The following is a 13,545-nucleotide window of genomic DNA, read 5'->3' as shown; positions in this document are numbered from 1 at the left end:
GGGCGGGGACTGCCGGCCGCGCTGCCGGTGCGCAGCCCCGCCGGGCTCCATCCAGCCCGATCTCCATCCATTCATGAATCCGTGACGTCAGCACGCTCGGTGCTTCTTTGCAGCAGGCTGCAGGATTGTGTGGGTGGAATTTCCTTTTATTTTGCAACACTTCCTTTTTTTTTTTTTTTTTTTCCTTTTTTTTTTTTTTTTTTTTTTTTTTTTTTTTTTTTTTTTTTTTTTTTTTTTTTTTTTTTTTTTTTTTTGCCTTCCATCTTTTTAAAACAAGAAAATGGAGCATCACATAGGAAATCTTCATCCTTGTGAGTATTTGGGGGGAAGTGTGTGTTTCTGTGAGGGGTGTGTGTTTGTGTGTGGTGTTTCATGGTCAGCATTCCCTTCTCGCCATTTATTTCGGAAGGACAGATGGATTTTGCATTTGTGATGGGAAAGGGCTGAAAAAATGATGCTGAGAAAGGGAAGAGGAAACGTGAAACCTTAATTTATCCATCGCTGCATATGAATCTGAGAGCTGGCCTGGCCTTTGCCTGTCGGTGTGCTGGACATTTTTCACTTGCAATTTTGCACGTTATCTTCTTGTGCCCCCCTTTTAAAGGGGAAGGGAATGGCAATGGAGAATGGATATAAATGGAATATACAGGCAATGACTTAAGAATTACTAGACAGTGTAAAGAGGCAGAATTGTAATTATTGTATTTTTTTTTCCTTGTGGGCTAATCAAACAATTCCTCTTGTGTGTTATGGTGTTAAATAATTTAATTTTATTTCTGAGATGAAGGAGGTGTGTTTTTCTTTTAGTCAGCCGGGTAGGAATTTGCTCCTGTATTATGGAAAATAGCAGTTTGAGCTGTCTCTGATGTGCTGAACACAATTTTCACCCCTCATTTTCCTAATAAACGAGGGAGCTGGGAGTACCTTTGCAGTTAACGATACTGTTCACTGGGGCAAGATTTGTCATTTTCCTGCTCACCTGAATGGGCATGATGTCATGTTTGCTCCCAATGAAAAGAAGAGCTCCTCTTTATTTTTGTTTTGGGGGGTGGTTTAGGTGCTGCAGTAGCTTAATCATATCAAACCACATGTCTCCCTTAAGTAAATGAAAAATGGGATATTTTAAGTAGATCTGGAGAAAGATGACATCAGGCCCATGTGTTTGGATATACTGATTTTAGCAGTAGGCAATCTGTTCAGTAGAAGAAGATGAAGGAATGTATTTGGATCAATAATTTTGAGGGAGAAAATATGAAAATATTTGAAAGGAGAGAGATGCAGTCAGTCTGGCTGGGAAATGTGGGCACTTTCCACAGTACCTGCTGTGTGGGTAGCCAGAGACACCTTGGGATACCCTCGAATGGGGAGGGTAGAGTTGTCACGGGTTTAAAAGTTTTTGTCACTGTCCTTTTTGTTGTGCTCCTGAATGAATGCATACGGGTTTTGTTTCTAGAGAGAGGCAGCCCTTTGAACCCTCTGTCTGTGACAGCCTTCCGCTGAGAAACACAAATAAATCCAGATTTTGATGTAGTGGGGGGTTTGTTTGTTTGTTTGTTTTGCTCTAACCTCAGATTTGTTTTCTGTCTTTGGGGCCTCCAGTCTGAGTCTTTGATCTGGAACGGTCCTGTCATTCAGATGTGTCTTTGTCCCCTGCTGCCTGATAGTTAAATTTATAGCTGGCATTCATTTTGACCCTTGTGCCTGGAATTAGCAAGTAACTTCTAGCACAGAATAAATTGTAGGGACTCCCACTGTTCCCCAGCTATGGGTGAACTTGGGTTTAATTATGTTTGGGGGCTTTTTGGTTGCATTTTTAATCTCCCTTTTTCATCTCCTATTGTAAAGACTAGGTAAGTTGCTTATCTCCAGTGGATCAGAAAATTGACTAATGGTTTATTTGAAAATCTCTCCCTAGGTAAGACCTTTCACAATTAGGAGTTATTTAAACATGGGTCTGCTCTAAGCAGTGGCAGGATAAGAAAAGTTTTAAGTATTTCCTGTTTTCTCAGGACTTTTTTTATTGCATATGTGAGATGGTGCTGACTAGGCTTGAGTTGTTCCTGCCTGGTACCTGTTCCAGGCTGTCTGTAGTGGAGATGTGGGGAGTGGATTTTTAAGAGCTGAGTTTCTCAAGATGGCAGAGTTATAAAATAAAACTTCTTTTAAAATATAAAAATAAAAGAAATCTGGCATGGTTTGTGCGAACAGATTTTAAATCAGTTCTGATTGCCCTTCAGCTCTGGTCCTTGGGGCCAGGGCAGGCAGGGCAAGGTGCATTGAGCCTTTTAGCCAAGCTCTGACCTGAGATCCCAGTAGAGGAGGGCAGCAGCAGGTTCACTGCTTGTACAACTTCCAGTGAGTTCTCAGCCATAACTGAATCCAAACTGAGACAAGTGTTACCTCCAGAGCTCTCAGGAGTTTGGCACTTCACCAAGCTCTGTCCAGTTTATGGGACTTTGTTTTTTATCCCTCCTTGGCAAAAATACATCCCGTGCAGAGGCTTTTGTAGGCTCCTGTTTTGTGTCATTGCAGCAAATCAGTTTCATCTCCTGGGTAGTGTGGGGTAAATATTTCACCCAAAACACAGACTACTTAGGGCTGAATACCAAGTTGGCAGCTGTGGCTGGGCCAGGAGCAGCAGCTCTGTGTGTAGTTACTCCCACCCCTATAAATACTCAGTGTGTGCTTTGACCTTTGTGCTCTCTCCCTGCTACAACTTCAGCTGAGAAGTTCGTGGTTGGAGTGGGTTCAAAGGCTTTGGCAACAGTTGGGTGTAGGCCAGGAGGAAGAGCAGATTTGTCTGTGTAAAGTCTGTGATTTATAACCCTCTGGTGAAGTTGTGATTGTTGGTGCTGTTCCCTCTGGAGCTGTTGGTAACATAGCACTGAGGTGCTATGAGAGAAGGAAGGAGAAAGTCCTGGCAGGGGTGAGGCTGGGCTTTTTCCAGCATGGTGGGCTGGAGGAATGGAGATCTCTGTTCATTCCAGGGATGCTTATCCTGTCCCCCATCTCTGTTACCTTCTGGAGGACACCAAAATCAGTCATGTGGCTGTACAGCTGTGACTCTCCTGCTGAAACACAGGAAGTCCAGCCTCACCATCCTGTGGGCCTGGGGAGATGCTCAGGTGTTGGGCCATCAGCTGCAGCCCAGGAGTGGTCCAGCTGGGGTGTGCTGAGTGCTGGGCTCTGCAGGGTTGGGTGGCATGAGCTGTGCCAGGCCCAGGAGCACCCCCAGCTCTGTGTTGTTTGTGTGTTCCCAGCACGTAAAGCTGTAGTGGAGCAGGCTCACACCTCTAACCCTGCTCTGTCACTAATACAGGCTTACGAGAGGCTCCTGAGCGGGGCATTGTGCTGCCTCTGTCGAGGAGTAATCCTCTTTGCTCGTGTATGGTGCTTGCTAAATACAACTTAGTACTGCTGTCATTTCCCATCCCAGATCTGCCAGCTGGATTTCGAGTGTCCTTCCCCGTCCCAGCAGGTGCACCCAGGCATGGACCTGGTGTGGGGTGACGGGGGCCAGAGCACTGCACCTACCCCAGGAGTTGTTGTAGTTTCATGGAGAGCTGTTGAGTTTAGTACAGGGTGTGAAGCACATAAGCTCTTAGTACTGAGAAGTTTGTGTGAGTAGCATTTACATGTCGAATGTGCTTCGCAAATGTTGAATAATTCATATCCACTATAAAAATAAAAACAAGCGTGGGAGTGAGCGAGTTTACCTGAGACCAGTCTGACACCTCACGTGAATTAAAGTGAGGCTTTGATTCATTCACTGGATTCCTGAAAGCAGCACTGTGATATTGATCTTCATCCTCAAAGATCTTTCAGACATTAATTAATTTTAATGCTACTCTTTGGAGGAAAATAGGGTGTTTCAGTTCTTTAAGGGGGGGAAATTCCAAGATAGTGTTTGTTGGTAGGACTGGAACATTTAGTGCCTTCATATGGAAATGTAAGGCCTCTGTGAACTAAACTGGAAATTTTACTTTGTTTACTTTGTTGTTGTAAAATATTTCAGTTTGAATCCTTAAATCTGTTGTTGTTGTATAGTAATAGTAAGATAATAACATATAGTAGTTATATAGTAATAGAATAACATATGGGTTGATAATAGCATGGAAATTGTCAACGACCTAAATGTACAGAACTGGGAAGGATGAAAAGAACAGAGCCTGAAGCCTGAGACTTGGTTTGAAAAGTTGTTTCCTGCTATGGAGACAGCTAGAAAGGTGAAAGAGAAGAGTGTAACTTAAGGTCATTTCTACATTTTAGTCTCAGACAGATTTCAGTAGTAATTCTGTAGTATAAAAGGCTGATCAGTATTTAGTCTGTCTTTATCCCAGCTGAGTATTTTCCAGTGTATTGATGGGCCTGTGGTGGATTGTGTCAGCGGTGAGATGGTGTGTGGGGCTGCTCGTGTTCCCTGTGTGTGCGCAGCTCACGACACGCAGCAGCCGTGGGGAGGGGAGCAAAGAGAAATGGGTGACTTAGTTACACTGATTTTTGCAAAATAACTGTGTGGTCCTTGGTTTGTTCCCCTGCTCCCCAGGGGCAGGTGGCTGTGGGTTCCCCTTTCTCCCCAAGCACCTGGGCTCGGAGCAGGGCTGCTCTCCAGCCGGAACGTGCAGTCCCTGCTCCCTGCAGCCAATACGAGAGTCATTATGCAACATCGCTTATTTCCTATGGCATCAGATTATGCAATTTCTGAGCAGAAGAATGCAAAGCCCTGGAAGAACACAGTAGCATTTTAGCAGATCCAAAAATACCTTCTGCAGGGTAGAGGCAGCATTTCTGTGTGTAGCGCTGAAAATACGCCGTTACGTAAGGCGCTTATTTCCCAGCCGGCGCTTGGCAGGGCTGCCAGGTGGAGCAGGACGTGCTCTCCCTGCCACTGGAGAGCTCTCCCTGCACTCACGGGAGCCTGGATGGGCTCTTTGTGTCTCTTCCTCACCAAGATGAATTTTTATTGCTGCTTTTTTTTAAAATTCCTTTTGAAAAAATAAAAGAAGTGGATGCTTGATTTCTCTTTCCAAATCACTGCTTCACCACCCCCCACAAATTTGTGACCTTATGCTGAAGGAGGTTCTAGTGAAACATTTGTCGTATGGTGCTGGAGGTAGAAATTAATTCCTATGCTGAGAGCCAGGGCAGATGCACACATTGCATGTGGGGATAAGAGTTCTTTTAAGGTAAAGTCTGCTTTGGAAATCTATTAAATATCTTTGTAGGAGACAGGAGCATGGTAGGAAGGGGGATCTGGTTGATACAATCTGTTGGGATTTTGGCAGGAACACTTACCAGAGGCTCTTAAAGAGGCTAAACAGCTATTAAATAACTGAGACATGTCTGCCAGGCTGGCAGACAGATTACTGGTAAAATTATATGGAATAAGAGTAATGATAAAAGGATGGTAATGTTGAAACATTTTTCTCTGCTTTGGAGATGGCACTACTCATACTTTTCCCACCTTTTCTTCCCTTATCCAGATATTTTAGGAATATTCAGTTTAGGCTGTGAGACTTCACAAGGAAGGTGTTGAGGGTAATAACTATGGAGACCACCTGCAGGGAGTAGTGGAAGGCTCCAGTGAACTTGGGTGATAAAATCTCAGTTCAATTTAGTGTTGATTGAACACAATTCAGTCTTAACAGTCAGAATTAGGCTCTGACATAGCTTTTTTCTGCTCAATAATGAGATCTTAGGTAGTAAGAGACCCATGGAAGTTAGCATCCTGAGGAGCAAAATGATCATTGTGCTTTTGTGCATTTCTGTGGCATTCTGTCCTTTTTGGGAATCCTGGCTGTGGTCTGACTTCCTCAACTACCCAGAGAAACTGCCCCATCCCTGGAAATGTTCAAGGCTGGGTTGGGTGGGGCTTGGAACAACCTGGGTTAGTGGAAGGTATCCCTGCTCATGAATTTTAAGGTTTGAATGGCTTTTTTCAAGCCAAACTATTGTGTGATTCTACATTCTATAACTTTAAGGTGATACAGGAGAAAGGGAGAAGAGGTGACCAAAGACTCAGAGCAAGTTTCATGTGGAGAACAAGTGAGAATTGTTAGACTTGAGAAAGAATGTTGGAGTGGAGGATGGGATAATTTTTAAAATCACAGCTGGAATTAAAGAGATAATATGTTCAGGTGCCGTTGAAGGAGTGAACAACTGGCTGTTCCAAGAAAGAGAGGAATTAAAGGCATGCAAAGTGAAGAAGAGCTGGTTTTACCTTCTACAACACAGAGTTAAGCTGCAAAACTCCCAGCCACAGCCCAGTGTTGGCTGAAGTGTTCTGGTTAAAAAATGCCTTGACCATTTGCACGGGCCCAGTCCTTTGTGCTGAGGCTCAGCCCCAGCACGGTGAGCCGTGAGCAGGGCAGCTGTGGCACTGCTGGGGAGAGCTCTGCCTTCCTGCACACCCTTCCCTTGGCTCTGCAGCAGGAAAGGGGGATGGATGACCCTCCTGAGCTTCTGGGGCTTCATCCCATTGCTGCAGCCTCGGTGCCACTTCTTCCTGCTCAGCCAGGCCTGCTTGGGGGGTACAAGGTGCCAGGCAAACAGAGCAGGAGTTCAGCCATTATGGGTGTTTCTTGGCTGGTACATGCTGCTATTTTTGTCATGTCAGAAAGGGTTCAGGCCACTGAGCTAGACAGGGCTCTCTTTCTCACTGGTACAGCCACAGACAAAAGGATATCAAAACTAAAATCACTTTTCCAAAAATGATGTGTCCCTGTTTTCGGATAAATTGAATTATTTTGGAATATATTGAATAAAGGCTAAATTAAATCATTACAAAGTCAGGTTTTTGTTGTGATAACACAGACTACACACAATGTAGTTACATGTCTGTGGTCTCACATGCTTGCTACCCATGGCTATGTTAATATTCTATTAATATTTTTAAATGATGATGATTATGATAGTTGTGAGCCCTAAGCAGTTGCTACCACATCACTCAGGTGAGGATTATGGTGTCTGCAGAAGAAAGTTGTCTTATGTTGAGGTGGCATCCAAATATTTATTGGAGAGAGGAAGTAAAAGTATGTGTTCAAGTCAGGATTCTGCAGGAGGTACAGAGGTACTGTAGTGTTTATCTGACAATGTGAAAGAGCAGTGTAAAGCACAAAAAAGCCAATGTGACAAGACTTCACTTTCCCAGGTAAACGTGCTGTTTGTTGTAGAGAAATGTTTATATGCAGAAATATAAACAGAGCTATTGCAGTGACAGAAAATCTCAGCTGGGTCAGATGAAGAATTTTCACTTGTTTTATCAGCAATTGATGGTGTTTTGGCTATGTAATTGTACTATTTAAAGGTAAGGCTGGGTTGTGGCTGGGCATTCATGTGGGTGTAAGATGGGAAGAAATGTTCTTCCTTGAAGGAGCAGTGTGTCTTGAGAAGGAGATTGATGGCTTACAAACACCCGAGCTTTTGCCTTGGGCTACTCTGTAGTTGGCTTAAAGGTTTGCCTAGAGCCTGGGCTGGGTTATACCAAGTGAATGTGAGCAAGCTTCATAGTGTGATTTCTTTTTTTACAACCCAACAAAACAAATAAAATAAAAATGTAATGTAATTAATTAATGTAATAATGTAACTTTAGGAAAAAATTCAACCCTCCTGAAAACAAAGAGTTTGCCTTTTGGTGATGTGTAACTCATTCTCTATTAATAAATCTGCTTTTACTTTTTGTTTTCAAAGCAACCATGCAAAGCACAAGCCTATATTCCAAGTAATGTAAAAAGTGTGGCAGAAGAGGACTATCTGATCATTCATGTAATATTTTCTTCATCAGGAGATCAGGAAAAGAAAGTCTGTTGAGATCCTGTGTAGTAAAACCACACAGTTCAAACCCCAAAGGTCAGGAGTGACAACAAAAGCTCTGGGACTTGCCAATTCAGCAGCTCTCAGTCATTCCTGTGCTGGAGTTGAACAGCAATGGGAGAGGACTGTGCATCAATGTGTTGTAAAAATTCCCTGTAGAATCTGAGAGAGAGTCACAAGGGGCAGGAGAACATGATGTCTGTGCTTTATAGACACACTTTTTGTGGTTTTGTTAGATTTTAGAACATTTTAAAGCTTTGTCACCCATAAATTCCAGCCATGTTATCAGTGAGGAGATGTGTAGTTATCTGTCGTGCCAGGAGGAAATCACGCTGAGTACCAGGAAAAGCAAGGGGACTGCAGGGCTTGGCTGTTGTGGTGATCTGGGCAGGAATCTCCTCTGTCCGTGGTAGTTCTATGTACCAACTGGATAATTTCTGTCAGCAGCTCTTCTACAGCCCCTAAACATGGATCAGACCATTGCTTTTATGCCCTTTGCATGTTGGAAGTGCAAGCAGAGATTATGCTTCATTGGCTAAAACAGAAATAGTGTTCAAGGAAGCAAACTTAATGTTACTGGAGACTTGGACTGTCACAAGACTTTATTGGTGGCCTCTGTGCTTCCACCACCTTTCCAGCACACTGGCTTTTTGTTTGGTTTGTGTGCTGTGTCTGGAATACTGTGTCTGATTTGCCACTCATTTTTGTTCAAGGCTGGTTAAAGGAGAAACTTTAAAGGAGAAACTTCAGTAATGGTTCACACAAGGCATTGGCTTAACTCAGCTGCAAACCTGACCATTGTGTTGGCACTCTTATTAATATTGAACTTGTACAGGCAGCCACATGCTTTGCTGGCTCTGGGAGATGTGGTATTCACATTTTCTGAACAGAGAGAGACATAATTCTCTCTCCCAGGATTTTTCCTGGGAAGGCAGTGAGAAGCTCAGGGAAGAAGAGAAAATACTTCTTATCTCTACTTGCTGCTCCTGTTTGGCACATGTGGAATGGGTTACCGAGAGTGATTTGTTAATTGCATTCTGCTGATGGTTGTTTGGGCTGATTGACCAATTGGATCAAAGCTGTGTCGTGACTGAAGACAGTCATGGGTTTTTCTTTAGTATGTCTTTAGTATCTCTTTAGTATAGTAGCTCTTTAATATAGTAAAGTATTAGTGTAATATAACCTAGCTCAATAAAGCATTTGTTCAGCCTTCTGAATCATGGAGTCAGAGTCATTATTCCCTGCACTGGGGTCGCCCTGCATCGATAGTGGGAGTGTGAGGACACTTCCTGGATGGCTGTTTTCAGGGACAGGCACAATATCAGGTAAGGTGAGAGTGTGCCTTAGTAGCTGATTCACCCACTTGGTGACTCAGGTAAACTCTCACTTATCTATAGTTTCAAACTGAATTTTGGACTGTCTGACATGTTGAGGAGCAGCCTCACTTTTCCGAGAAGAGGTGCATTTCACGCTCCTCTTGTCTGAGGGTGGTGGGATTTTGCCTGGAAAAAATACTTTGCATGGAAATGGAGTAATTTATGAGAAGTTGTGATTGTACAAAATTACACCAAGCCTTGAACCTCCTTCCAGACAGAAGAGAAATTTGTTAGTGCAGAGTGCATGAACTCATCAAAACAGTACAAATCCAAGGGTCTGCCTTCAAGTCTGTGTGTGCAGCAGCACTTTGTAAAATCTCAGTCTCTTAAATATGCACAGTCCTCCCACACATGGAACTTCCAGCTTTTGACTGGGAGGCTGCTGCAGCAGGAGCATTGCTGGGATAGAAATAGCACAGCCTTGGCCAGGCCTTTCCCTGGAAAAGCTCATGATGCACATGCAGATCACAAACATGGGATCCCAGGCTGGTTTGTGTTGGAAGGGACTTGAAAAATCATCCAGTTCTACCCCCTGCCATGGGCAGGGACACCTTCCACTAGCCCAGGTTGCTCCAAGCCCTGTCCAGCCTGGCCTTGGACACTGCCTGTGCCAGGGCCTCCCCACCCTCACAGGGAACAATTTCTTCCTAATATCTAAACTAAACCTGCCCTCCTTCAGCTGAAGGCCACTCCCCCTTGTCCTGTCACTACATGCCCTAATGAATACATCCTCAATAGTAGTTTGGATATAATGAAACCGAAAACGTTCAAGAAAATGTTTTTCTTTGCCTTTTCTTTTATTGGGAAGAATTCCCAATAAATTTATTTCAACATGAAAAATCTCAGCCTTTTGGTATTATGACTGAAAGAGTAGCAGCAGCATGACAATAAAACTTGGAAAGTGCTCTTCTTCCCTTATTTGAAGAGATGGTGAGATCTAAACCAGCCTAATTTCATTGGATTAAATCACATTTTGCTAAGGCAAGAGGTTGCACATTGCAGAATTTACTGCAATAGAATTTAAAAAATTGATTTCCCCCAACAAGTCAGCACTGATGTGGTGTGGCAGAAACCACCTTCTCCCCCTCCTAGGGTTTCTGCACCACTTTGCTTCAAGTTGGCTTGAGAGGAAGTTGTTTTAAAAGAAGTGCTGCTGTTTCGTGCTCTCCAAACAATGAGTTTGCTACACCTCTGAAAATTAGGCTGCTTATGTAAGGGCCTAAATAAGGCTGTATCATGCCAGTTTGAAAATAATTCCATAACTTTTATATGCCTTCTCTCCCCATGAAGCACATAAAGGGGCATGTAAAGTGGCAGGACACTGTGCCTAAAGGCTTTTTTTATTTGAAACCTCTCAGTGCTGGAGAAAGCAATTTGATCTGGGAAAACAGACCTGATATCCCTGAGTCTGGGGCTTTGTTCTTGGCTGAGCTGTGTAGTGAAAAGCTGTTAAATCTCCACAATCAAACATTCCAGAGGCAGAAAATTGTAAAAATGTAAAAGCAAAACCTTACACTGTAGTAGTGTACTCTTGAGAGTCACATAACAGCAAAGTTATTTTATCCTCCAAGTCTGATTTAATCCTTAATGCACTTCCAAAGGCTTAAATTTGAGATATTTTGGGACACTGTTGTCTCAAATTCTAGCATTTGCATTTGAATTTCTTGCAGGACACCTGGCTGATGTTTTATTTGCATTGCTTAATATTCTGTGTTACAAAATGCAGATTTCTCTGTAGGAGCAGTGGTCGCATTTTGCTCTTGTTTAAACAATCACTTGTCACTCTCTTACTTTAGGTGATGAGCTGGGGCTGTGCCCAGGAACACTGAGTTGGGCCTGGCTAGGTGTTTTTCTGGAATTCTGTTCAGGACTGAAGCACCTTGTTATCAATAACAAAATCTGTGATGATAGAACAACTGCTGCTAGTAGTAACTGTGCTCTGAGGTCACACTGCAGCTTCCCACGCTGCGGAATTGGTCATTGTAATGCTGGCCAGCAGCAGGTCAGGAATAACCAACTCTCCAGCTTCCCATGTGGGTCTGATTCAGCTCCTCTACCTGGTTTGGGCTGTGCTGCAACCTCTGCCTCACTTGCTGTTTTGCTTTCTTTTAAAGAACAAAGTTTACAACCTAAATAAAGCTTTTATGCAAGCTCCGTGTGATCAGGCAGGATACAGGAATGTAATCCAGGTTCCTGGCTGTTCCTGTTTGCTGCTGGAGAGGGGCTGAAGCCCAGGGCTTTTCATCCTGTGGGCTGAGGGCTTATCTTTCCTCTCTGCAGTGACCTCATCCTGAGCAGTTATGGCACTGAGCTGTTCCCTTGCCATTGGCTGTGTCCTACCTGGCCACCTCTTTCTCCCTTCCAATGGCTGTTTGCAGAGCCTGGAACCTGCACCCACTATAACTGATCTTACTTTTTAACAAAATACTTTCTGTTAAGGCCATTTTTTTACCCCACTCTCATCTTCTTATGGAACTTAAAACTGGGCTTTGTTCCATGTTGCAGGCTGAATTCACTTAATTGCTTGTGGCCCAGTGTTAGAGCCTCTTGTTTCAGAAGGGTCTATCCCAAAACTGTTTTTGCCGTGGGCAGCTCTGGCAGCGTGACCCCAGCCATCAACCTGGCTCTGTGGGAAGGTGGCACCACCATGGGTCGTGGAAAAAAGACCTCTCAGTGGAGAATGGAGCAAGAGATGGAGGCACTTCTTAAAAGGGATCCCAGCTCTTGTTTTATGTGCACCCTCCCAGAAACTCATGCAGGGGTGAAGTGGGGAGCCATGGTGGGAGAACAGCAAGGAGTGTCTGTTGTTCCGTGAAACTCAAAGTTTTACTTGCTTATGAGGGTGGCATGGATGCGGTTAGAGAATTGAACATACCTTGCCATAATGGACATGGAGGGTCAATCCAGAATGGTAATAATCAGGGGGAGCTCTGAGGGAGCAGCCACAAACCATCCCCTGGTGGAATCAAGGTACCTGTATCACCGGGCTTTGTTTCTCTAACACCTTGGAGGGTTTGCAGAGGGATCCTGAGCTCATGGGCTGTGCGAGGCCCAGGAACAGTGGTGGGACTCAAACCACAGCTTCAGTCTGATAATGCTATGGGAATTCTCTGCAAAGAATCTTTCATGATTTTGACCTTTAGGCTCTTGTTTAAAATTGTAGTGTTTGTTTCCTGGGCAATTCCTTCAGTATGTTACTGAGAGTATTGCCTGAGTGGAGTTTCTGTTGGAACCATTTATTTGTTTCTTTTAGGGCAGTAATTATTTACCAAGTATCAGCGGCTGTCTGGAAAGTCTAGTTAATTATCAGCTCACCTCAGTGAAACTGCACGTAGTGAAAATACTTCAATAAAAAATTGAAAGTTGTTCGTTTTCCTCTTGTTTCAGGTACTGGGCCCACGTGTCACCTGTGAGTTGCGTCCTACGAATGCTCTGAGCACCCCCTCGGGCCGTCTCCTTGATGCACACTCACGGCATCATGGCCAGCACTCAGGAGCGCCTGAGCCTGTCTTCCTCTCCCAACTCCATCGGCAAAGCGTTCTGTGAGGACAAAGACTTGGGGCGGTTCCCCGAGGAGCACCCCGCGGCCGGGAGCCGCCCGTCCCCCGAGCTGCTGGAGGACGTGCGGGAGCGGGGCTCGCTGCCGGCCGAGCTGCTGGAGGGCGTCAGCAGCCCGGGCACGGCGGCCGTGCTCACCAGCATCAGCGAGGACGCCCGCGACCACTTCGAGAACAGCGTGCTGCAGCTGCGGGAGCAGGACGAGCCCGAGCCGGGGCTCCCGCAGGGCACCCGCAGCCCCGGCGACGGCGACACCAACGGTGCCGGCGACGATGTGAAGGTCCAGTTCAACCGGACGGGCAGCGGCAGCGGCGGCTTCCTCGAGGGGCTCTTCGGCTGCCTGCGGCCCGTCTGGAACATCATAGGCAAGGCCTACTCCACGGACTACAAACTGCAGCAGCAAGGTGAGAGGGAGGGAGCCCCGGCACGGCTTGGGGTGAGGTGAGGTGAGGCAAGGAAGCCAGGGCTCTTCCCCAGCTCTCCACGTGGCCGATTTTGTCTTGTCCAGCCCTGTCATGGGTTTCCAGGGATAAATCCTGCACTGTGGAGCCAACAGCTGTCGTGTGTGGCAAAGGCAGCTCGTGAGGGAGGCAAAGGCTGTTCAGCCCCATGGCTTGGGCCATTGTAACAAGGCATGAATCTGAGCCGAGCGTGGGGATCAGATGGAATTGTGTTGAAGTACTTGGTACAATCCCTGTCTTAATTTCTGGAGGTTTTTTATGCCAGATGGAAAACACTGACATAGGCACTTCCACTTCAGAGCCTGCAGGAGAAGGCTGTCCCCAGTTGACCACCAAAT

General features: G+C 45.1%; 1 protein-coding gene across 2 annotated transcripts in view; it reads left to right on the top strand.

The window, feature by feature from the left end:
- The window catches only part of MAP3K13 (mitogen-activated protein kinase kinase kinase 13), a 73,301-nt gene that overhangs the window by 34,658 nt on the left and 25,098 nt on the right, over nt 1-13,545 (top strand). For both annotated transcript variants that reach the window (XM_041416261.1, XM_041416262.1), the window contains exon 4: nt 12,576-13,150. In XM_041416261.1, the coding sequence (XP_041272195.1) occupies nt 12,649-13,150 (502 nt within the window). In that variant the 5' untranslated portion in view covers nt 12,576-12,648. The remainder of the gene's footprint in view (nt 1-12,575; nt 13,151-13,545) is intronic.

The sequence above is a fragment of the Onychostruthus taczanowskii genome, unplaced genomic scaffold, assembly GCF_017590055.1.
Source record: "Onychostruthus taczanowskii isolate IOZ18803 unplaced genomic scaffold, ASM1759005v1 scaffold51, whole genome shotgun sequence".
Taxonomy (NCBI): Eukaryota; Metazoa; Chordata; class Aves; order Passeriformes; family Passeridae; genus Onychostruthus; species Onychostruthus taczanowskii.
This window is presented reverse-complemented; position numbering and strand designations above follow the sequence as displayed.